This window comes from Rhincodon typus, chromosome 32 (genome assembly GCF_021869965.1).
Source record: "Rhincodon typus isolate 14 chromosome 32, sRhiTyp1.1, whole genome shotgun sequence".
NCBI lineage: Eukaryota > Metazoa > Chordata > Chondrichthyes > Orectolobiformes > Rhincodontidae > Rhincodon > Rhincodon typus.
In genome coordinates, this window is record NC_063363.1 from 27,908,401 (window position 1) to 27,933,274 (window position 24,874).

General features: G+C 40.3%; 1 protein-coding gene across 1 annotated transcript in view; it reads left to right on the forward strand.

The window, feature by feature from the left end:
* The first annotated feature begins 237 nt into the window (after positions 1 to 237).
* Positions 238 to 24,874, forward strand: part of LOC109927524 (myb/SANT-like DNA-binding domain-containing protein 2) — a 33,919-nt gene continuing 9,282 nt past the window's right edge. Inside the window, exons 1-3 of the mRNA XM_020527557.2 lie at positions 238 to 1,056; positions 6,831 to 7,179; positions 22,971 to 23,031. Of these exons, the coding sequence (XP_020383146.1) occupies positions 685 to 1,056; positions 6,831 to 7,179; positions 22,971 to 23,031 (782 nt within the window). The 5' untranslated portion in view covers positions 238 to 684. The remainder of the gene's footprint in view (positions 1,057 to 6,830; positions 7,180 to 22,970; positions 23,032 to 24,874) is intronic.

A 24,874-nucleotide genomic window follows, 5' to 3' on the forward strand; every position in this document is an offset into this window, starting at 1 on the left:
CAACGTCGCGTGGGACGATAACGGAAGCTGAATAAAAAAAGTTTAATCGCGGGCCGTCCATTTTATGTTACTGTTGTTTTGGTAGTGCGTGTTTATTTTTGAGGGGGAGGGGGTGAGTCCTGCTGGCCCCATGTGCTCGAAGGAAAAGGGGGCGGTTTGTCTTCACCGAGCCGATCGCGTTTACGTCACGGGAAATGCCGAGTAACCACCTCGTTGGTATTCCTGTGTCTCTGTGTTTCTTTTTGAAGTGGGGTGGGGTGGGTGTTGGCGGTGGTTTATTTAAGGGGCCGCTGTTTGTAAGCAGCTCAACGCCAGGATCCTTCATCCTCTCCATGTGACGGCGCCATTTTAGAGACGGGGGGCCGAGGGCGCGAGGCGGCTCCACAATCCTCCGGGGCAGCGGGTGGCCGCCATCTTAGTGCAGGGCAGGAACCTCCCCGTCCCCATAGCCCCTTAGTTTGCATTCCTCCCCCCGCCAAACCCCACCCCTTAATAATTCACTCCCATATTATCCGTCATTATTGCTACGATCGAAGTGACACCCTAAAGAGGTTTTGAAGTTTTACTTCCTACCCCCCCACCCCACCCCCTGCCTCTCAGCTGTGTGTTTGTGGCAGTGGGGGAAGGCCGCCCCGCTGTATCCCACAACCCTCCGGGCCGGTGCCCGGATGTGGACGGTGGACGATGGCGGCGCCCAGCGCAGCGGACTCCCCGAGCCGGAGCTGGACGAGCGCGGCGGCCGAGACCCCGCTGGACATCGCGGCTCCCGCTTGGGCCGAGGTGGCGGGAGACCCCTCCGCCGAGCCGCCTACCCCCAGCTGGACGGGCGGGGCAGCCGACAACCCGGCGCCCAGCCCCAGCCGGCCTGCTGCCTGCCGCGGGATCTCCTGGACCCCGGCCGAGACCAACGCGCTGATCGCCGTGTGGGGGGACGAGAGGCTGCAGGACGTGCTGGAGGGCAACCTGCGCAATTCGCATATATTCGACCGCATCTCTCAGGCCCTGCGGGAAATGGGCTATGAGAGAAGCGCCAACCAGTGCAAGGAGAGAATCAAGGTACCTGAGACTCTAACTAGTGAAGTAACTAGCAATCAGCTTATTCAGTACTTTATAACTCGCGCTCTGTTGGGTAGGAACCCCATGCTGCAACTTCGTTACATTTATTAGTTTCATGGTGCTAACTAATATTTTGTAATTAGTATCCTGCAACTATCTCACCTTTGCGTCAATAAGTTTCTGTAACTAAACATCGCGGTTGTTAAATAACTTGCTACAACCACCATACATTCTGTAGCCAGTAACTTGGCTTTCTGCTCCTAATTTAATATTCTGCCGCCAGTAACTGCCTTTCTGTTCCTAATTTAACATTAACTAGGTTACGCCAACTGGCTTAATGTTCTGTAGCCATTAGCAGGCCTTCTGCAACTCGTTAATTGTTGTGATTCTGCCGCCCGTAGCTTTGTGTGACTTATTTACTGTATACCACTTGGTAACGAAAACGTTTTATTTTGTTGATTCCGATTAGGTTATTTTTAGGACGACTTTTTCTTTTAGGGGGTGATGGTAGGAGAACATTGAACAGACCCGCTTCTTTTTACCTGGCAATGGTAACTGGTAGAGTTGCTAGAGTAGATGATTAATATCTCCAGTCCTTGCAGTACTTTGCTTCTTGGCTAAATGGAGTCTGTATGTTGTCACATTTAACAGAATTACCATATTTATAATATCTTTTTTCCTCCATCCCCCAAAAAACCCTGCAGCTTCTTTACAATCTAGTTGATGCCTGTGTTTTATTGTTCTATATTCAGGCCATGTTTCTTCTTGCATGAAACAGCTAACATTTTACCTACCTTTGAATGTTTGACCTTTTTATCTGATTCCTGCACTGAGTAATTTTTCAGATTTATTTTTAGGTTCTTGTATATTTTCAAATATAGGTGTCTGTGCCGCCACCTTCTAACATTAGTAAGGCTGGATTTCTCCAGTATCCCCTCACTTTACTTCACTTAAGCAAGAATCGGCCTTGTGCCTCCTCTTTGGACTGCATCCAGGGCTTGAATTATCATGCCCTAGTATTTCAAATTGACTGCAGTATTCAAGGTGTGGTCCGACTAGAGTGTTATATGGATGAGAGTGACTTCTTCCAAGTTGTGCTGTTATTCATATGCGTTTACTTCAACTGCTCAATTAAAGGCCTGTTCTAGAATAGTCTAGTATAAGTACAGAACTAAAGGGAGTGCTATACCTTTTGAATGAGATGCTAAACTAATGCCCCTCTTCGCTTTACAATGTCTCTCAGCAGTACTCCAAATTTATTCTTCAGCCAATGTAATAAAAAATTATCTACTATCCAATTTCAGATGTTTGTAGGGTCTAATTGTGTGCAGTGTGTAGTTATCTTCAAGGAATTAACTTTACTTTAGCTGATATTACTCCCTGATATTATTCCGATTTCATAAATAAATAGTATCGTTAAATAAAGCTGAGGCATAAAAATATTTGGGTTTTCAGTTAAAAAATTGTTGATAGTATAATGTCCAATTAGCCAATATAAAAAATTCAGAAGTGTAACAGATCCTTTAATTTTGAATGAAAGACCCAGTGAAGTGACTTTTTTTTTGTTTTACATTCTGGTATTAAGATGACAAAGTATACCAACTTGAGGCACAATAAAAGATAGTCTTTGTTTACAAATGAGATAAAAGGAGGTGAGAAGTTCTCTTCTAGAGAAATGAAAATAGGCAGAGAAATGGGCCTCTTCTCGTGTACTGTGTCCAGTTCTGGTCTCCTTTTATTAATACAAAGGATATTATTAAACTGGAGACAGTTCAGAAGAGCTTTACCAGAATGTTGCTGGGAATAGAGAGTTTGAGGGAGAGGGTGGAGTGGCTGAGACTTTCCTTCCTGGAGTGAAGGAGGTTGAGAGGTAACCTTACAGTGGTTTATACAATCATGGGGGGTATAGATAAGGTGAATAGCAATGTCTTTTGCCTAGGGTGCGGGATTTCAAGACTAGGGGACATATTTTTAAGATGAGGAGAGAGATTTTAAAAAAGACATGAGCAGCAGTTTTCTCAGTGGTTGGTGTGTGGAATCAACTTCCAGAGGAAGTGGTGGATGTGGGTACAGTTACAATGTTTAAAAGACATTTAGATAAGTACATGAATAAGAAATGTTTAGAGGGATGTGGGCCAAGTGCAGTCAGGTGTGATAGTTCAGTTTGGGATTATGATTTGGGCATGGACTGGTTGGACTGAAGGGTCTGTTTTCATGCTGTATGACTCCATGAAAGTCCACAGCAGCTCAGGCAGCATGTATGTGAAGGGAATGATCACTTAATGTTTGGGGGAATCTGCTTTCAGTCCCTTAATTGTTTTTAAAGTTAGATTTTGTAACAAATCTAACAATGTTACATTCATAAACAGAATTAACATTCTAAACCTGAATCAACATATTACTACAAATAGGAAACCAAAGTAGATAATAGGCATGCATTTTGCAACTAAATCCACAATTACTAATTTTGGCCTCAAAAGCAACTTACTTCAATTGACATTATACATTTAGTAGTTCAGAGCATGTGAGCTCGTATCTTGTCCCTCACTGATCTGAACTTAATGCCTCCTACCTCATTTGCCCTCTACATAACCAAATAACTTGTGCTTTGCACATCACCAATTTTTAACCTAAACTGCATGAGCAGCAGCATACAAAAGCCTGAAAATAACATCCTATTCTCAACTAGTGGATTGCACTTAAGTCTTCAGTTGAAAAAGTGTAAACTTTTATTTATGCATGTCATGGCTGAAAATAGTTTACAAACAATTGACTACTTTTTCAGTGTAGTAGCCCCCAAAAAGGCAAATACAATAATCAGTACTTGAATATCAAGGATCCACATGAATAAACATGAAAGTAATCCATTTGCTGGTGGTCACCTCGGCATTCTCTGCTATTCTGACAGTGCTTCTACAGTCGGCTGAATAAGGCCTTAGTCAATGCCCCAACTGAATGATGGTTTGTTTTCCAACCATGCAGTTCTCCCTAACTTGGTGCAACCACCTGAACCAGTAATGTGCTCCTTTGTCCTCTAACCACCTAAACCAAGAAAGAATGCCATACCGTGACAAGTATTCTGCTGGCAAACCACTAAGTAATACCCTATACTTAAAGCCATAAAAAGTATGTAAATACTCAAGTAACATCTATGGCGAGAAGCAGAATTATGTTTCAGGTCAATGACTTTTTTTGTGAACAGTACTAATGCTTCTTATACGATCGCCATATGTACACGCTGGGATGCATTTCATTTCTTTACTCCCTCTTGTCCATTCTTGCAATAGTGGTATTGGGTACTTCAAAGGAAATTGCAGCCACTATTTAGCTAGTTGTCTCTAGGGTCAAAATCTTCTATTTGAATTGTTAGGTTTCAAGTCACTGGGTTATTTTTTTAAAAAAGCAAGAGTAACACATATAAAAGACTGTCATATCACATCTATCCAGTATAAAGTTAGAATAGTAAAATTAAGAAATGGTGAGGGTGCTCCATTTGGGTAATGTGTACCCTGCAAGCTTGAAGTACTGGGGTTGAGTTAATCATGGGTAGAATGATAATTGTGCATTAGTTATCTTTGAACTGTTGCTTGATCAGAAAAGTGGGGCTTCAAAGGGGTGACCCTGGTCTCAATACCATGCTAGAAAGGTAGTGTTGAATTCCACTTTTAATTCATTTTTTGACCTTTTACTTTTAATTCAAACTCCTAATCTTTGAGGAAGGCATCAAATCCTTAGCCAATCTCACTAAATTGGGGTATTTGACCTGGAGTACATCTTATTTCTCTCATCCGTGTTCTGAATTGCTTATAAAGTCAGTTTTTTGGTGGACAAGAACAGTGTGTTCTATGCAAATGGATGCAAAACTAACAACTCTGAAATGCAGCAGAGGTGGAACTGCCTGTGAAATAATCAACATTTTTTAAAAAAAGTACATAACAGACTTTGGCAGAATCATCCATATTTGTTTCACCACCTACAGGTTTAAATTTAATGTGTTGCATCTTTCAAAATGCAACAAAGTAATTGAGATTTAAAGACCACAATCTCATTATGCTTCCACTCCCACTATAACTAAAAACATGTAAATGTCGGAATACCTCTTGGTTTTAATTTCACTTCCTAATAGTAACAACATAACTTTGTAATCAAATGGTTTATGTATTGGTTAAGACAACAGTGACTATCACTCAATGTAGGATTTAAGAGCAGGGGTCCCATTCAACACTTTGAGCCGGTTCTATTCGATAAGATCATGGCTGATTGTGGTCTCAACTTGACTTTCCGGGCTACCTCAATAACCCTTGACTTCCTTGTCTATCAAAACATCTGAGTAAATTCAATGACCTTCCCCTCTGAAAATAGGATTCTATAGACTGATGGTTCTCTGACAAATTTTCATTTCCCAGCGCTATTTTAGACCAGCACTCCATGGCTGCAAGGTAAATTTTATTTTTAAGTCAAAGCAGCATACTTCTGTTGTGTAAATAAAATACTGTAGATGACGCTGATTGCCAGTTGTTCCACTTGTGATGGAGTTTCATATAAATCACTAGTTGTAATGTCTCCTATCTCTGTCAAATAACTATATGTTAGAGAGGCACCACAGATCATTTTGTAAGGAAACAAGTCAGGTTATCATTTTGTGTGTGCACCCTTTGAGGGAAGTGTTTCAACTGTAGACTTGTGTGTGAAACATTACCTGGCCTTTTCTCTTCAGAGATGCTGGTGGATCTGGTAGCATCTCCAACATTTCCTGTTTATATTTCTTTGGGAATAGTCTTGTCGAACAGCTCTATCCAAAATTTCCTGTCCTGCTAAACGAGTACTCCTAATATTATCCTGACGCTGACACAAGCCACCGTTTCTTGTTTGTTACTGGGTGAGAATACTGGAGTTCGCTACCTAGTGTGATGGCAGGAGCACGGATAAGCCACTCAGCCTGTTTGGGAATCAGTCAAAGAAAATCACCTGACTGATATTGTTCATGTTCCCTTAGATTAAATAAAGTTAGTATTTTTGAATGACTATTGTTAAGTGGGAAATAACACTCGATATACAAGACCTTTTAATGATTTCCATTATCTCATATGCAAATTCAATTCTCAACTTAGCTGTGTGCAGTCTCAATGGATGTGTGTTCTAAAACTACAGGGGTATGTATTCAGGGGTGCCTATTCTTTTGCAAGTATATTAGTCCTGGTGTGAATTTTTAGTTCTGGACTGTATCCAAGGGGAAAATAAGGAATTAGTGTTTATTGTAATTTGCTTATAGTAGCCCTTATGTGGAAAGAAGCACAGCTGTGTTCCATGCATAATGTGGTAAATACAGCGATAGCAAAACTAGTTGCCTGGCACTATTCTGTTGTGGGAGGTGTCTTTGTCACGCAATGGTGAGACAGTGCTAGTTTTGATATTGCAGGAGAGCGTACCACCTCTTCCATCTTGCCTGTTTTGCCTAGGCATGTGCAAGATGATCAAGAATAATTGAATAAGTTAATCTTTTCACCAAAAGAAATTATTAGGAAAGTTTGGGCTTTTAACATAAAGAACTATGAACTGGAGGGGAGGCCTGGTTGGACAAAAATTAATGATTCAAAGAAACTAAAGTGTGGATTTCTGAATCTGCCTGATGGATGTATGGGAAGACTGAGTGAGTTGAGGTGTTCTGCAATTCTGTAGTTTCAAGAGAGAATGAATTGTTGTGATGAGTTATGATTTCAGCTTGGAGATGATGTACTGATGTTAGGGTCTCACTTGTTTTCTTTTTCACACAGACTCTAAAGAGGTGCTATAGTCGGGTAAAGGAACGTGGTCGGGGTAAGAGAACCTGTAACTACACGTTTCAGCAGCTGGAGCAGGTCTTCGGGCGGGTGCCAGTTGTGTGGGAACCGAACACCTATCAGCCGGTTCTTATTGATAGCAGCGGACTGTACCAGGACGCAAAATCAGACACTATTAACCTGGATGACAGCCGGGAGGTGCAGCCAACTCAGTTGGAAGATTGGGGAAACCAGAAGCCAGATTTGCTCATTAAACAAGAGCTGCTTATGAACCAGAAGCAAGAGTTGCAGGCCTACCAGAAACAGGATCTCTCAGTCTACCAGGATGCAGACGAGGACATAGGTGAGCAACTGGTTTACTTTATATAAACCAGGCCGTTTTATATTGTCCATGGGAACGTTGGCATTTGAAAGGATTTGCCTGTTTTTGTTTCAGGTATGGTCAAGCTTCATAATTGACTCCATGGGTTGATCTGTTACCTTTTCAATGGTACCAAGCCTGGAAGATGACAGGTTCAGCTCAGTGGCAACAATGTACAATCATGCTTCCCCACCTTCAGTACATGGATAATCATAGTAAAATGTCAAAAGTAATTAGCCATGCCATGAATGAGACAGTCAGCAAAGGTGTCTTGTCGCTTGTAGTGCTGAGCAAATCTGGCAGTATCGCCCTCCATAATCAAAGGCTGCCGACTGAAGTCAAATAATTGAGCACAGATCAGTGGTTCAATCTGAGATGCTTCCTTGTTTAGTTGGTCACTTTAAACTTGTTGAGCCATAGAAGAGTGTGTCTAGATCTCTGTATCCAAACTGGAGCTTACCCTTACCTTCTATTGTTTTTATTTTGAAAAGTTTAAGAAATTATGGCTAGGTAAGTGGGAGCAACAATAGCCTCAAACATTTCTCTATTCCACAAAACAAAATATTTTTAAAGTGCTTAATTCAATAGCCTTGTTGTCAAATATGTGGCTGGATGCCAGACATTGAAGGTCCTGATGCATCTAATTTGGACAAGGTATTCACTTTCTTGTGGCACATTTTCTTTTCTCATCATCTGCCTGATCTTGGAGGTGCTGGTTATTGCAAGAGTTCCAATTTTTTTTCATGTACAATCCTAGGCAGGGATGCTCCATCTTGAATGACTTTTGGGGTGGGGAGAAGACCAACACTAAACTTAATCCAGTCTTTACCTGATATCCACATATACGGTCCAGCAAAGTAATCAATAGCAAGAAACTGAGATATCTCTCTCTCTCCCCATCTTATCAGTTAATTGTGCTGGATCACGAATGACAGTTAGAATATTCCTCTAGGTCCTTGAACTTGTCAAACTTTCAGCCTGTGAACTTCTTATCAAGAAAAAGGACCGGAGAGAACAACTGTGCTTGAGTGGCATTGGTTGTAATGGATGTAATAAAAAGGGGCCACTAATCTCACTTAATTTGAAGTGAGAAAGCTTAAAAAGAATCCTACACCTAACAGTTTTCTTGACAGCATCCCTTCTCCCACCCCCACTTTCTCAGCATAAACTTGCATTTATCTGGGGAGAGTGTGATGCAGAAGTGAAGTTGGCAGCAATGTTTATCCTAGTTCTTGGCTGAAAGCACTTAACTGACTTATGGTTTCACTTCCATTATGGAGTGTGGGTAAGAATGAGTACAAATTAAAATAACACAGAAAGCTTTCTTAATGCTATTTCAGCCCTGCTTAAATCCCAGTGATCTCTGTTGGTCCAGTTGTCTGTCTTTCAGCTAGGACTGTTGCAGCCACTGTGGCAGGTCACCAGTATAAACATGTTGGTGCCAGTGTTTTGCTATTACATCAGCTGCTGCTCCCATCGCTGCTGCAGGATGCGGTTGCAGAAATTGACACTTTTTTTGTCTGTCAGAGCTATTCAGGACACGCCAAAATCAACAGCAAAATGTTAGTTTGCGTAACCTCCAGTGAGGTGAGTTTCCAAACCAAGCCTTTTTGACAGAAGCTTGATTTTTATTTTTTAACATTGATCCAGGGGAATTTAGTGCAGTGCACCTTTCTCAAATAAAATGTTCAACATTGTACCTAGTGACGCTAGCTAGTTTGTTTGCTCGAGGTCGACCAGGTTACGATACTAGCACAGTTTGTCAATCCACTAGCTGTGCCTTAGTTGGTTTTAAAACCTAGTTGGTTTTAGCCCCATGACTCGTGCTATGAAATAACTAGCTTTTATTTGCCTGACAAATGTATGTCGCTCTTCAGTCTTTGTCCTGAATTAAAATGCAAGATGTTTTCCACTGCAGTGCTGAATACAAAAATTGAATAGTAGAAATCTGAAGTAAAACACTATAAAACTTATGACATCTTATGAAATTTTATGACCTCTGAATTTTTTACTGGAGTGCCATGGGGCCAAAATTTTGAAACTTTAAGAAAGAGTGATGGTGTCATATCTCTCAAAGCTTGCCAAAATGTTATCCTCCTTCAGATGTATTGTCTAATCATTCCAAGCGTTTGCAAATTTTCTTTATATTAATTTTGGATAAGCCAGCATTTAATGCTTTTTCCTTCATTTGAAAGCAAATGTCTTTATATGGTTCATGTTCTATAATGTACCAAAATGTTACGGCCAGTGAGGTGAATGTGAAAATCTTCGCTCTTGAAGCTGAAAATGGTCAGTCTGATGAAGGGTTTAGGCCTGAAACGTCAGCCTTTCTGCTCCTATGATGCTGCTTGGCCTGCTGTGTTCATCCAGCTCTGCACCTTGTTGTCTCAGTCTGTTGTCTTTTTTTTCACCTTCTCAGACTGCCTGTGTGCATTTTCCAAAAGGCTGTATCACGTTTTATTTCAAACTGATTTCTATTCGTGTTAAAATCTGATCAGAAGATACAGACTAATCTCCCAAGTGTGTTTTTTAAATTGCACCTATTGATGGCTGTAATAAACAGTCAGGCAGGAGGAGATCACTGGCGCATTTATCTCCTCCGATGCTATCAGTAGGATTTTAGTAATGTAATGGGCTTCACAAATTTCCATAGTGCACCAGTTGAAATGTCGTCTTCTAGAATTTACGTTACTAAATTTGGGTAATGTGTGGAGACAGCATTTTGATCTGTTAAAATGGTGATGACCGCTGTGCCACTGTTGAGGTCATAGTAAATTAAGAGGACCACATGCTTGAACTTTATAATACAATATTAAGAAGCCTTGATTTATGTTAGATCTTAGTCTTCGAGCATTAGTATGGTGGTATTAAATATTCTGTGACTTTGCATTTTCTTGTTACAGATTTTTTTATTCCACAGCATTGAATGTATAGAAATTCACATCTCCAACTAATTAATGTAGAGCTTTTGGATTAGGTAATGCAGTCAGTGGTCCAAGGATTTATTTGATTATAAGGTGTAAATCATGAAATCTTAAGAGTTCGTATTGATACTCAACCACACCTAAATCAATCTCATTCATTGGTTGCCTTAAATAATTAATGGACAATTTTTTAAAAAGCAGAAAAGGGATAGGCATGCCAGCATATTGTCCATATACAGCTTCCCAGCATTACCATAAATTGTATGTCTAATGCAATCTCCATGACACAGATGAGGGTCCAGTGGCTTATGTTATGTGACACTAAATCACAAAGGTATTTGCTGAGATCTGCCTCTTTCTTCTTCTTTTTTCTTTTTCTTCTTGCTCCCTCCCTAACCACTCGTTTTCCTGCTCTGGACTTTCCCCGCATCGTTTGCGGGGCCCCCTACCCTGTTGCCTCTCTCCTGCTCAACATCGCACTCTTGGCCCAGCCCTAGCCCCAACCCTGCATTCTCTCTTTTGGCCTTGTTCCCACACACTCACTCAAATTATCTTTTTCCCCACCTGCTCTCTCCTCCTCACCCCTGCACTCTCCATTCTCTTTCTGCCCCCCCACCACTCCATCTCTTCTGCCTGCTTCACACCATCTCCCTCTGCACTTACACTCTTTACGTCCCTGCAGATCCACCTCACTTGAGAGAGGCTTTGTTTCTTTCTTCAGGGTGAAGCTTATGTACCTTAGTCCTTCCTATTATTGAGTTCTATCCAACAACGCTCGTTCTTTGAAAGGTGAGTGAAAAGAATTGGTGCCTAAATGGTACATCAAAATGTTTGAGACCATCTCGATAAAGATGTTGTCACCCTGTAGCAATTAAAGCATTTTTGTTGATCACTTCTAAAGTTGGAAGTGGTAGATTGTTATAATTAAGAGAAAGGCAACCCATTGAAGTAATCTCCAAATTGGAGTTGTTCAGATATTTTCTGTTGGAGCAACTATGCTGCCCCTTGTATTCTAATAGCTGCAAAGAAAGGGCTTCAATTTTGATGACTAGATAGGGCTTTTCTGTGATGGTGATTGGTTGAGTTTACGTATAGCAGCAGATACTTGGGCATTGTTCTTGATCAGTTGGAAAGTGTGAAACTCCAGATTAATTGGGGGCTGACAGATACTAGTATGGAGCTGTATAATATTACGATTGTGTTCAATGAAGTAGACTTCCTCCATGTTCTTTTGCACAGATTTTGTCTGAACTAAAATGTTTACAGTCAGTGTATAGACATAGTTGCATAAATGTGTAGACCTATACTGTATAGTTGATGCAAGAGGAAGGTATTGAACAAATGAGCTTGGCTGTATCAGCCAGTTATGATATCCAGCTGCTGTAGCATGCCTGCCTTGATTACTGCCCTGGTATTACATCAACATCTTGCATTATTGGCCTTATTTAATTCCCTACTAACTACCCTCAAATATGGTCAGCTTTCTGCAAGCATTGTTTTTGAAGGAAAGCATGAGATGCGAAATCATTTGCTCACTAGCTGTCATTGGGAGAATGAATATTTATGTTCCCTTTGGGGAAGTTTTGAAGTAATTTAAATGTAGTTGCTGGGATGCAACAATTCAGAGGATTTGCCCAAGTGGTAAGGAGTATCAGCTCTAAATTGCTATTCCACAGGAGAGTCTCCTCTGACTTCCCAGTATGAACTGGGAATGATGAACTGCCCCTGAGCACAAGTTGAATTTTTTTTTCTATTCATTTGTGGGATGTGGGCGTCGCTAGCTGGTTAGCATTTCTTGCCTATTCCTAGTACCCTTGAAGGTGGTGGTGAGCTGCCTTCTTGAACTGCTGCAGTCCTCCTGCTGTGGGTTGACCCACAATGCTATTAGAGAAGGAATTCCAGGATTTTGACCCAGCGACAGTGAAGGAACAGTGATATATTTCCAAGCCAGGATGGTGAGTGACTTGGAGGGGACCTTGCAGCTGGTGATGTTCCCATATGTCTGATGCCCTTGTCCTTCCAGATGGAAGGGTCATGGGGTTTGGAAGATGCTGTCTGAGGATCTTTGAATTTCTGCGGTGCCATCTTGTAGATAGTAGCAACAGTGTACTGAGCGGTGGTGGAGGGAGTGAATGCTTGTGGATTTAGTGCCAATCAAGCGGGCTGCTGTTTCCTGGATGATGTCAACCTTAAGTGTTGTTGTGTCTGCACTCCAGGCAAGTGGGGAATATTCCATCATGCTCCTCACTTGTGCCTTGTAGATAGTCAACAGGCTTTGAGGAGTCAGGAGGTGAGTTACTCGCCGCAGTATTCCTAGCCTCTGGCCTGCTGTTGTAGCCACTCTTAATGTGGTCCAGTTGAGTTTCTGGTCAATGGTAACACCCAGGATGTTGATAGTGGGGGATTCAGTGATGGTAACACCATTGAATGTCAAGGGACAGTGGTTAGATTGTCTCTTATTGGTGATGGTCATAGCCTGGCATTTGTGGCGCGAATGTCACTTGCCACTTGTCATGCCCAATCTGGCATGGAAAAATACAGATTAAATGTAGAAGTGCAGGTGCTGGTTCATTGCTGAAGTTCCCATTGGAGGTAGATCCATTAATGAACCTGGGTATAAACTGACAAAAGATGGTTACACTACCAATAAACAAGGACTTGGGGACGTGGCCCTACTGTTACTGGTTCTGCTCTTAGACACAGGCTGTCAATGTATTAGTCAAACACTTTGAACAGTCACATCCTGCTTGAACAGTTTACTTATCACTTGCTATCATGGTACAAGTCACTTAACTTGAAAAAGGGAACCAAAGTAAATCTTTTTCTCTTAAATAATATTCTGAAGAGCCAGTTAGTTGTAGTAGAATTGCACATTGCAGACTTTGCTCTTCTCTAGTAACAAGGAAAGAAACCTGATTTCCTTCCCCCTTGAGAAATAATAGATTGTGTGAAATTGCTATAAGAGGTGAATTGTAACAGTTGGTCGATAGTTTCCTTAGGAACCTTGGGTGCTGTGTGTGTACTCCAGATTTGTATCTTGACTAATTCAACAATTACTCTGCAATCTAGTTAATGATTATCCTCTTCCACAAGTAAAGCTGCTTCTCAAAACCAACAAGAGTTGTTGAATTTTATGTTGCGTGTCCCATTAAAATCTGTGATCACATTGATAGCGAAGCTATGCATTATTTTCACGGAGGGGAAAGAACTTTTTGAGTCTTGCTGCTGCAGTTTGCAACTCTTGAAAGGGAGCTGTGATTGTGGATCTGTACCTCCAAGATTTGGAAGCAAAGCGTTCTTCTGGTGGAACTGCATAGACTTGCGCCATTGTTGGCTATTATTAACAGGTTTGTGCTGACAGTTAAGTCTGTAGTTGCCAATTGTACGTGCAGAATCCTTGACTTATGTGGTAAACAAGCAAAGGGGAGCCCAAATCTGAAATCAGAGCTTGTACTGTAATGCTTAAGACACTTTTAGACATATTTCAGACATCTGGTCTTCAGTTTTCACACTTTTTCTGTTTGTACATTATAATCCTTTTTCACATTCATAAGTGTTAATGTATTCTTTCTTGTTTCTTTTCCACTCTTCGGTGCTTTCACATTGCCATAAATTGGGGTTTAGAAAGGCTGTAGTTTGGTTACTGCAGTCAAATGAATTTGGTGAGTGTCAACCAGCAATTCAATGGAGAGGGATTACAACTGAAACATTTTATTCAGGCACAGTTTTCCAAGGGAAAGAAGGCCAGATGCCTGGCTTTGTACTTTGTCAGGAACCTTCAAGCCAACCAGTGCCGTTTACATCCCTTACTACCAAGACAGCGGAGATTAGTTGAACAGTGTGTGTATACGTGTAAATTGGGATTTTTTTTTTTCTTTTCTATATACCTCAACTCCACAGTGGAAATTGCACCTGTCAATTAAGTATTGGCAAAATCAGTAGTTGCATTATCTAGTTTATGTTCCCATCAATCTTTCAATTTAACTTTGGCGTATTCTCTTCCTTTCGATCAAACATTTAGTCACCCATCCTAATACTTCCACCTTTCACCTGGCATTGATTTTTGTCCATAGTGCCTTTTTTAAAAAAACAAATACTGTATTAAAGTTGGTACATAAATTTGAGCTGCTTGATATGACTGTGATAAAACAGTGAAGTAAACCCCACCAGCATCTATCTGCATCCATGTTTTATGTGCTGTGAGTTGCGCATTTATAAACAGAAATTTGTCTGTAGTAACATAAGTGCAGAAGAACAGCCTTTAAAGTAATTCATTTTAATTACTACAAAGGCCTCCATTTTGTGCGCCTAGTATTCCTTCGACTCTGGTTTTACTAACTCAGTAGTTCGGTTGCGCCAAAAACCACAACTTGTATTTAGTTGGATAGGCGCATTTTAAAATTTGATGTATGTGTATTGTTGCCTCTGTTAGTAGAATGATGGTCATGGAATGTTTTTGAACCAAAAAACTAGCATTAAGTGACTTGATTGCCTCTAGAGATCAGTTTGACCTCTAAGATGATTTTCATTGGTCTTAACAGTTGGAGGATTTAATTATAAAGCAATACATAAGGGCTTATGTGCAATTTTAATCTTCATTCTATTCAGCCAAAACAATTTTTGCTTGAAATGATAATGTTGCTCAAACTTGGAAATTGAATTGAGATAGCAGGTAGTTTATGTTTGACAATAAACTTTGAGTTCACAGTTGACAAAGCAATTTAGCAGCTTTGAATTGTAGTTAGACTGTGTTTCATAATGGTATGAGTTTTTGCAAATGAAATCTTCATGATCAGCTACATATACTTAAACATGTGTATATCTTCTCCTTTGGGCATGTGAGCAGAATAGTCAGCAATTTCCTGACCATTGTTGCTGAATAATGAACCTAGTGCAGCTGGCTCTTTCTTCTAGAGATAAGACAAAGCTGGTGTACGACTGCCTATAATTGCATAGTTTCTTCAAGAATGCTTAGGATGTGAGGAAACGTTGGGTATTGTCAGCAGGTGAGTGGTTTGTGCAGGGCTGGGCAGAACACCGAATGTGATGCTCAAATGCAGGGAAGTACAGAGACTGGAATGTTCCTGAAGTCACACCCTGGGAAAGGGATGAAAGATGTTATACCACCACCACTTGTCTCTAATGAGAAAGCAGCCTGGGTGACTTTACCTTTGCTATTAGCTTTTGATTTATTCGATTCCAATGTGTGATGTATAGCAATCCTAAGAAGGTTAACCAAGGTGCAAAAGCATTTAAATAGGTAAATTGGCATTAAGTATTCTTATATATTGTATTGCCATCCTGTAGTACCAATTCCCAGTAAACCAAGCAACATGTCTGTTTCCTGTATCAGGCGAACTGGTTATTAGTCTCCGGTCTGTGTTCTTTCCCTCAAGCCACATGAAAGTAAGCCTTAATTTCCTTAGTCAAAATCATAGAATAACACAGTGCGAATTGTGGCTGTTCACCCACTTGTGGCTGTGCCAACTCTTTCGAAGAGCTTCCAGTTAATTCCATTCCCCTAACCTTTCTCTATAGCCCTGAAATATGTTTCCTCTTAGCGTTCATCATATTCCTTTTTTTTTTAATGGAAGTTCTTATTGAATCTGCTTTTACCATTCTTTCAGGTAATGCAATGACTTGCTGTGAAAACAAATTTCTCCTTTCTCCCCTCCCCTAATCTTTTGCCAGTCACCTTCAGGATGTCCTCATTTAAAATATGATTTTGGGTGCCCCTTTAAATTTCCCCTTAACTTCTGATCTAAGAAAACTGCAGCATTTCTAGTCTTCCAATAGCAACGCCTATATTTGCATAGTGCCTTTACAAAGTTTAATATGTGGACATATTACTACAGATGACCAAAGCCTTGGTCAAAGAGTTAGGGATTAAGGAGCAAATTAGGATGTGAAAACAATGTAAAAACATTGAGAAAGTGAAGTCCAGATGGTAGCTTTGGCTTCAACTGCTTAGGTCTTGTGTGGTGGTGAATTAAAATCAGAATTTCCAACGGCCTAAGTTGGAGGTGTACAGAAAGCTCTGAAAATTACAGGGTGGGGCAAAGTGTTGGAGGGATTTGAAAAGGAGGATAAGAATATTACATCTGAAGTTTCACATTCCTGGAAATATGTTGGTAAATCTCCTTTTGTGTCTGTTTAAGTCCCGCCTAAATGTGGCACCCAGAATTGTACACAGTACCTGAGCCAAGGCCCAATCTGATTTGTAAAGGCTTAGCACAACTTCTCTGCTTTTACAGACTACCTGTATTAATAAGGATAAGGGTAAAACGCCTTCAGAACTTGTCTTGCCATCTTAATTTGTACATCCAAGGTCACCCTGTTCTTGTACCCCCCCCTTTAATTGCACAGGGATGACACATTCAGATGAAAATCATTGGTTACATTTAAAGTTTTGTGGTTTTAATAAATTTTATCAGGCTTGGTTTTATTGGATTAGATTCGTAATTTGTCATTTTTTTCTCCAAAGCTAAATGTAGCTGGAGAATGTTACTGCTTTCCAGCTTACTGACACAATAGAAAACAGTTGAGATTGTCTTGGTGAAATCTCAGGCTGAAATTATTAAAATTACTAATTTAAAGAACTATGCAATCAGCACATACTTTAATATAGGTGTACTGCATGCCTGTCAATTTTTTGAACATCATAATTCCAAGATATTATGACTAATCTCATACACTTGAAACCTATTTGTTTAAATTTATCAATTACTGGAATTGATTTAATGTATATCAGGAAGTATGGGTTGTGATCTTTTTAAAAAGAACTTTTTTTTTGACAGACGAGGGTACGATTAAGCACCGGCAGCTTTCCCTTCCTGCAGCAATGTGATTTCCACACAGAAAGCAGGATTTGGAAGGAATGTATACAATTTGAAATTTATGGCCTCCGTCCTTGTTTGTGATAGTCCCTGCTTCGTGAGGATCTGGGCACAAACTTATTCAGTTTTATTCTGGATTGCAAGTGTAGAGTAAAGCAATTGTACTTTTTTTTTTTTGGATTTCTGCCATTTTGGCTCAAAACAGACAACAAAACTTGTATTATCAGTCTTAGTTGAACTTCTGCTTGTTATTTGACTGCGAGCAGCCATTTTGTGTTAAATCATTTTTTTGAGGACTGCTTTATGTTTCCCATTAGTGTTGGCCTAAAGGAAGAAATCAATACAATCCCTGCAGCTTGCTCTGTCAGATATGGCGAGCAGATTTTTTTAAAAAAAGGGTAATACCAGGGAGTGACTAGTAAACCTTTTTTATACCATGAGTTGCGTGACCATTGTAGTGAATACGCTTCCTCTCTTCCTGCAGTATGTTGAACCACATATACATCTGGTTTTTCAGTCTTTTGTCTCATACACACATGCATGCAACATTTAAATGGATCTTAGAGACATTCCAACTTTGGTAAAAGTCTGAAAAGATTTGCCAACGTCTAGTGTAAATTTGGGGTATTCTAATTTTAATGATGGAATGAGGGTGCTTTAGTGATATTTTAAACTAAGGCTACTCTTGACAGATCAATGGATACTGAAGATGTATGGAACTAATTTAGAGAAATGCAAGCATGTTTTCTGGTAGTCTGGCGATATGTATCTCTCCAACAACCTCACTAATCAACAATTTTAGTGAATATTATCACGTTAATGTTTGTGGCACTTTGTGCAAATTGACTGTTGTTTCCCATGTTGAAAGAGCAACTACGCTGCATCTCATTGGTTGTAAATAGCTGGGGAAAGTGGCAGGTATTCCAGTGTTATGATAGTTATTATATCAATGCAAGTCCTTTTCTTTAAAAGAAAAGATTAATCCAATTTATAAGGCTCAGGAAATGTTCCAAGTTTTCTTCTAATTTATTTTGTAGCGAACATTTCCCCTGGCGAGAGTGCAATGGAGGCTCCTGGGCCCCCCTCTGCTCTTGAAACTGACTAGTTGTAAAATGCAAGCAGCCATATAAACTAAAGGAAGGAACAGAATCATTAAATTACTGAAGTAGGCAGCACAGCTCATTGAGTCCATGCCAATCCTCAATAGAGCGATCCAATCAGTCCCATTAGCCACTAATCTTCAGTCTTGCAAGTTTTTTTTCCTCTTTCTTTCTTCCCAGCCCATTCCCTTTTTGATCCTATCCAATTCCAGAATCCTCATAGCCAGAGAGTTCCAGGTCATTCCCACTCTTTGGATGAAAAAGCATCTTTTTACATTCCCATTGCAAACCCTAAATAACATCTTAAACCTGTGTACTTAGTTTGTGTCGGCTAATGGGTAAAGCTTTATTTGTCTTATTTAGACCCCTCACTATCCTATGCACTTATATCACATCTCCCATTAATTCAAGGGGAAAAACTCCAACTTCCTCAAAGTAATTCTTATTTGTTTTATTTAACATGTCAAGAGTCATAGAGCTGTACAGCATGGGAACAGACCCTTCAGTTCAACTTATCCATGCTGACCAGATATCCTATGTAGATCTAGTCCCATTTACCAGCATTTAGCGAATTTTCCTCTTAAACCCTTCCTATTCATATACCCATCTGGATACCTTTTTAAATGTTGTCTTTCTACCAGACTCCTCCACTTCCTCTGGCAGCTCATTCCATTCACACACCACCCTCTGGAAAAAGTTGCTCCTTGGGTCCCTTTTTTTTTTAAAATCTTTCTCCTCTCACCTTAAACTATGCCCTCTAGTTTTGCACTCCCCCTACCCCAGGGAAAAGACCTTGTTTATTCACCCTATCCATGTGCCTCATGATTTTATAAATCTCTAAGGGCATCCCTCAGCCTCTGATGCTCCAGGGAAAATAGCCTCTCCCTATAGCTCAAACCCTCCAACCCTGGCAGCACCCCTGTAAATCTTTTCTGAACCCTTTCGAGTTTCACAATATCCTTCCGATAGCAGGCAGACCAGAATTGCATGTGGTACTCCAAAAGTGGCCTCACTAATGTCCTGAAAAGTCACATGATCTCTCAATTCCCAATTCCTATACTCAATGCACTGACCAATAAAGGGAAGCATACCAAATGCTACCTTCACTATCTTGTCTACTTGGGACTCCACTTTCAAGGAGCAATGTACTTGCACTCCAAGGTCTTTTTGTTCAGCAACGTTTACCACGACCTTACCGTTAAGTGTATGAGTCCTGCCCTGATTCGTTAAATGTGTTACTTGCTGTATTGAGGATTGCAGGAGGATCCTGTTGATTCTGCCACTTACAAAGCCAAGGACACATTGACTTATAGATTGCCCCCTCCATGTTCCCTTCAAAACTACATGCATCAGCTTTGTTTGTATCGATTATTGCAGTTCTTCACTGTTATTTTTGACCTAGAGACAATTTGTCATGGTCATCTCAAGGGCAGTTAGGGATCAACAACAAATACCAATCTTGCCTGTGATGCTCACGTTCTATGAGTGAGCTAAAAAAGATAACTTGATCAATTATCTGGTATTTTTTTAAAAAATGACATTTCTTTGCTTCAGTTTTCTATTTAAAGTTAGCAAACTTAAACGAATTCAGTCAACTGCTCTTGGAAATGTACAAAGTCATGCCATGTTTGTATCCTCTGTTCAGCACTTTGAGTCATCCTATGTTTGTAAAAGGTGCTGTTAAGTGGAACTCTGTCCTTCCTTACTTGAATTCTCGGTCTTTCCAAATCTTAAAGAAAATGCTCAGCCAATCATCACTGAAAAGCAATAATGTTAATACTGAAGAACTAAAGTTTTCACTTTCAGGTATTTCCTTTTTTGTGTTCTTGTTGTTCAAGTGTGAAGGAATTCTCAGCTCCGATATTAAATTATATTTTCTCTTCATTGCTTTTGAAAAATGAGTGCACTTCTTGTATTTTCTTTTTGCAAATTTCCAATATTTGCAGTAATTTTCTAAATTTCCCATAGCGCTATTAATTGCCATGATCAGTAGATAGAGGAATGCTGAGGAGCAATTTCTAAAGTGCTACTGTAAACACTTCTATATTTGAACACATTGGTTTTGCTGTAGAACTGAAGAAGCCAAAGATTAGTGCGGATGAACTGTGGAAAAACCATCTGAGGTTCAAGCATTCTACTATAAAAATTGTTGCTTGCTATTAATGTCCAGCATTGGTAACCTAGGCTGTTTTATCCTGCTCCACCATTCAATAAGATCATGGCTGACATGATTCTCTTCAACTCCGTTTTCCTATCTTTTCCTCAAAATCTTCAGTTCCCTTACTGAATAAAAAATCTTGTTTACTAAAGTCTTTTAAGAAAATAAATATGCTGTCCTTACCCACAACAATCTGACTCAGGGGAGGCAGTGGCTTAGTGGTATTATCACTGGACTGTTAATCTGGAGACCCCAATAACGTTCTGGGGATCTGGGTTCGAATTCTGTCACAGCAGATGGTGGAATTTGAATTCAATAAAATATCTGGAGTTAGGAATCTAATGATGACTGTGAATCTATTGTTGTTTGTCAGGAAAGACTCATCTAGTTCACTAGTTTCCTTTAGGGAAGGAAACTGCCATCCTTACCTGGTCTGGCCTACATGTGACTCCAGACCCACAGCAATGTGGTTGACTCAACTGCCCTCTGGGCAATAGGGATGGGCAATAAATGCTGCCCAGCCAGCGATGTCCTTCGTCCTGTTAATGAATTAAAAATCTGCACTCTGAAATGCCACTCAAGCTAAAAGGAAATTGGGGATGACCAGCAAATACTGGCCATGTCCCTGGTGCCCACACTTCACAGAACTGTACAGTGCAGAAAAGGTAATTTGGCCCAACGAGTCTGTACTGCCAAAACTGTGCTAAATCTACTCTAGCCACAGTTTCTAACTCTATACTCTTGGATGAACGTTTGAAATGGAACAGCCAAGTATTTCTAAAGCTTGAGATTAGCAGCCTCTACTTCCCTCCCATCCACTCACTGACATGTGATCCATTCCTAAACAAAACAATCATCAGAACCAAGCATTATTCTGCTGACTTCTGGGATCATCTGAAGTTGAAAGATTTTATTCCTATCTTTCCTGCTCACATCGTGATAGCTGGCTTGATTGGTTAGGTCAACGTACCTCAGGGCTGTCTTTATTGGCACCTGGCCAGTCTAGGCAGTTTAACCAAGCTGCACACACTCTGGCTTCTAATTATGTTATAGTTTTTCAGCTAGGTACTTCTGTGCGTAGAATAGAGCCCATTTTTGGGAATTTCAGTTTTCTTGACTTTAGTGATGTCATCTAAAGCTTCAAGAAACTTACAAAAGAGCTCCTTGAAGTCATTCTCCAGAGATGATTGGTGTGTTATCTTGTGGTTGCTGTGTAGAACTCTCCCAGACCTTCAAATGCAGTTTTATCAGACTTTGAAAGCGAAGTTCATCTAGCAGGAGTCATATAGACTTGAAATCTTAGCTTGCTTTCTGTCTATGGATACTGCCTGACCTGCTGTGATCTCCAGCATTTGTTGCTTTCAGTAAAGTTCAACTTAATGGATAAGAGTAGAGGCAAGAATGCTATGCTCTAGCTGAGACCCTGTGGTCCAACCAAATAAGCAGTGCGATAACAATTGGATTACTTAGAACTATTTATTTGCTCCAGAATGTGTACAAACAATCGTGTGCTTCCTGATCTCACTTTGCAACTATCCAATGATTACATGTTTGGAAGTTTAGTAACTTTTATGTAAAAATCGATGTGTACCTCCTTTTTTCCACTTGAACTGCTGTCACATTTTTGATGATTTGCTTTGGCTGATTTGAAATAAGTCTTTCCATTCACTGCATGCAAGATTGCACATGACATGGCATGACCAGAATGTATGGTTTAGCTGCATTTGCAGCACGTGATTGTATCACTCCCAGAATTACATATAATTTATTCTTAAACTGGCATAATAAAATTGAAATCACTTTGTCAGGTGGTGTGAATTGAGATACATTACTAATGAGATACCACTACACGTTATAGGAAGTGTTGTCTGGGTTATATGCTTTCTTGTGATTTGAGTTATTTTTAAGCCTGATAGCGTTCCTAAATTGGTAAAATATCAACGCTACCTGTTTAATATAGTGCACTAATGAAGGAACTTAATGGAACTGTGACGGACTTGTCACAATTTTTGACTTGCAATATTATTTGAATGTCAAACTTTAAATAAACAGGATGTCAAAGAGTGCATAGCAGCTATTATTTTTTTTTTCAGTCTGCAGGTGCTGAACCAGAAACACATTTCAGCAGAGAAAGACATCGTACATGGGCAGGTTTCAGCCCACAATTGGATTCTTTGTTATCTATCTTTGAGGCCTCACTTGTGTTTATGACTTGATGCACTCAGGCTTGATATTGCTGAGATCCTAGCAACAGCAGTAAGCTGTAACGATGGATGTGTGACATTTCTATACTATGTCCACTTGACCTATGAAAAGCAACTAGCTAGCAACATGGTTACAGATTTCAAAGTTTGATTGTCTATTGGGAGCATTTTGAGCCATAAAATGCTGTGCAGGGATTGCAAAGAATTTGAGGAAATGAATTAGAATCGTGCAATTGTTTGAAGAGTACTAGTTCAAAGTAGTATTTTCTTCACAAATTGGATAGATTGAAGTGTTGTGTTCCAAAGAGTTTTAATTGCTCTCTCGTTCTCTCCCACTCCTTTTTTTGTTTTCCCTGGCATACCCCACTCCACCCCCTCCCCAACCCCAAAAAAACCCTTCAGATCAGATGATTTCTCCACGTTGTTTGATTTTTGCTTTTGTTGAACTGATCATGTTTACTGTGTAGCTTGTGTACTGTAGTTAACTTTAGTTTGAGGAATTTGTCACGTGTTTCTTTTTAATCACCATTCCTCTCTTTTTCCTTTTATAGAAGAAATGAATTTTGTGAAGAAGAAGCCACCAACAAGGCACAATTCTACAGACAACATGCAGTAAGTTGCTTCCCAAAGTTTGAATCTAAAACTCTTTGAGGTTAGTGATGCTGTGGATTTGAAAGTTAGCTCCTGTGCCTGAATGTAGAATTGATTGCCTCCCAAATGATGTATTTGTGATTTTTTTTTAAAAAAAAACTTGTCTCAGTCCTTTGTGTTGCAGACATGCTTCTATTATCTTTAATCACTTTAATCAGATCAGATTTGAGTTTATTGTCACATAAAAATTTTAAAAACATTTTTTACATGTTTTTCACGTGTCCCCATGCTGTGACCCAATTTTGAAGCACTGAATATAATGCAAGATTTTACTGTAAGAGTTCATCTTTTCCCTCTTTTACTGCTGCTTGACATTGGCTGGAGTTTGAAACTGGCTCTCGGGTCTCGTTACGGCCCTTCGTCGCCACTGTTGTAGCCATGGACCTGGGGATACGCAGATTCCATGCTTCCTGTTCCCCATCCAACACTCCTCCAGACATTGCCGCTGGTCATCCGGGTCTGCTGCCCATTTTGCCGGCACTTCCTCTCCTTCAGGTGCCTGAACCTAGCTGCAGGTCTGAACCCTCAGCTCAGCTGGGGAGTCATCCTGGGACCTGCTCCTTGCTCGCTGGGTGACCCAGAGCTGGGGTGGAGCCATGTCTGGCTTGTCCTGGTGTTGGTGTTGCTGCTGCTTTTAGAGGTCACCACCTCCACCCAGCATTTTTTTTGTTTTTTTTTTTGAAAAAAGGGGGAAAAAAAAACAGAAGGAACAGATGAGCCCTGGGCTTAGCTCTGCTACTTTGCCATCTTGAACATCTAGAGGGAGAAAAATTAGCCAGGATTTTAACTCTGCTTCTGTAGAAGGTGGGTATGTCAGTAAATAAGGTTCATGTTATGCCTATACAGTGGCACAGTTTAGTAACACTTTAGCCAGCAAAGGATTGACTGGCTCTGTAGAACAGCAGAGATTAGTACCTCTTCCCAGCACTGGGTACTGGTGTTAAGATGATGTTGCTTAAGATAAGGAATGTTGACCTGAAGATGCTTTGTTAATTAGACTGGAGTTTGTCATGAGCACAATTCTTCTGGTTCTGGAAAATAACTTTCAGATTGAAGGAGCAATATTTGGGAAGCCAGCAAAATAGTTTGTCAATTTCTTATGTTGTGTTGCAGTTAGCATTGATTCTCGTTCTGCTGCTCTTCGCTGAGTCAAATTTCATTGCTGTAGGGACTGATGCAGTTTTATATTTAAAAGTACACAACTGACCAGAGCACCATCCCAAATTAATTGGAGCTATGGGAATATTTTTACTGTGTAGAATTGATGGCTGAAGTGTCAGTAAATGCACAGCCTTTTAAAAGTAAAGTAAATTTTAGACCACATAATAAACTGCCATTCTGCACATTTGGGATGTCCAAACTGGAACTAGTGAACCAAGTCCCTGAAACTGTTGCTGCTTGTTCAGTTTGATTTGTGTTTGCTGCCTCACCTAGTTTTAAGTTCTGACTTTAGGTTTAGGCTAGACCATTCCATTTATTTTCTGTTAATTCATGGGATTTGGGCATTGCTGGCTGGGCCTGTATTTATCAGCCAGTCCTAATTGCATGTGTGATGAGCTGCTTTCTTAAACGGCTGCAGTCCATTGGTGCAGGTACATCTATAGTACTGTTACAAACTTTCAGGGTTTTGGCATGGCAAGTGTGAAGGAACAGTGATATAATTCCAAATCAAGATGATGTATAGCTTGGAGGGGAACCTGCAGGTATTGGTGCCCCTGTCCTCCTAGGTTGTAGGGGTCATGGGATGGGAAAGTGGTATGGAAGGAGGATTCCTGCAGTGCATCACGTTGATGAAATGTGCATT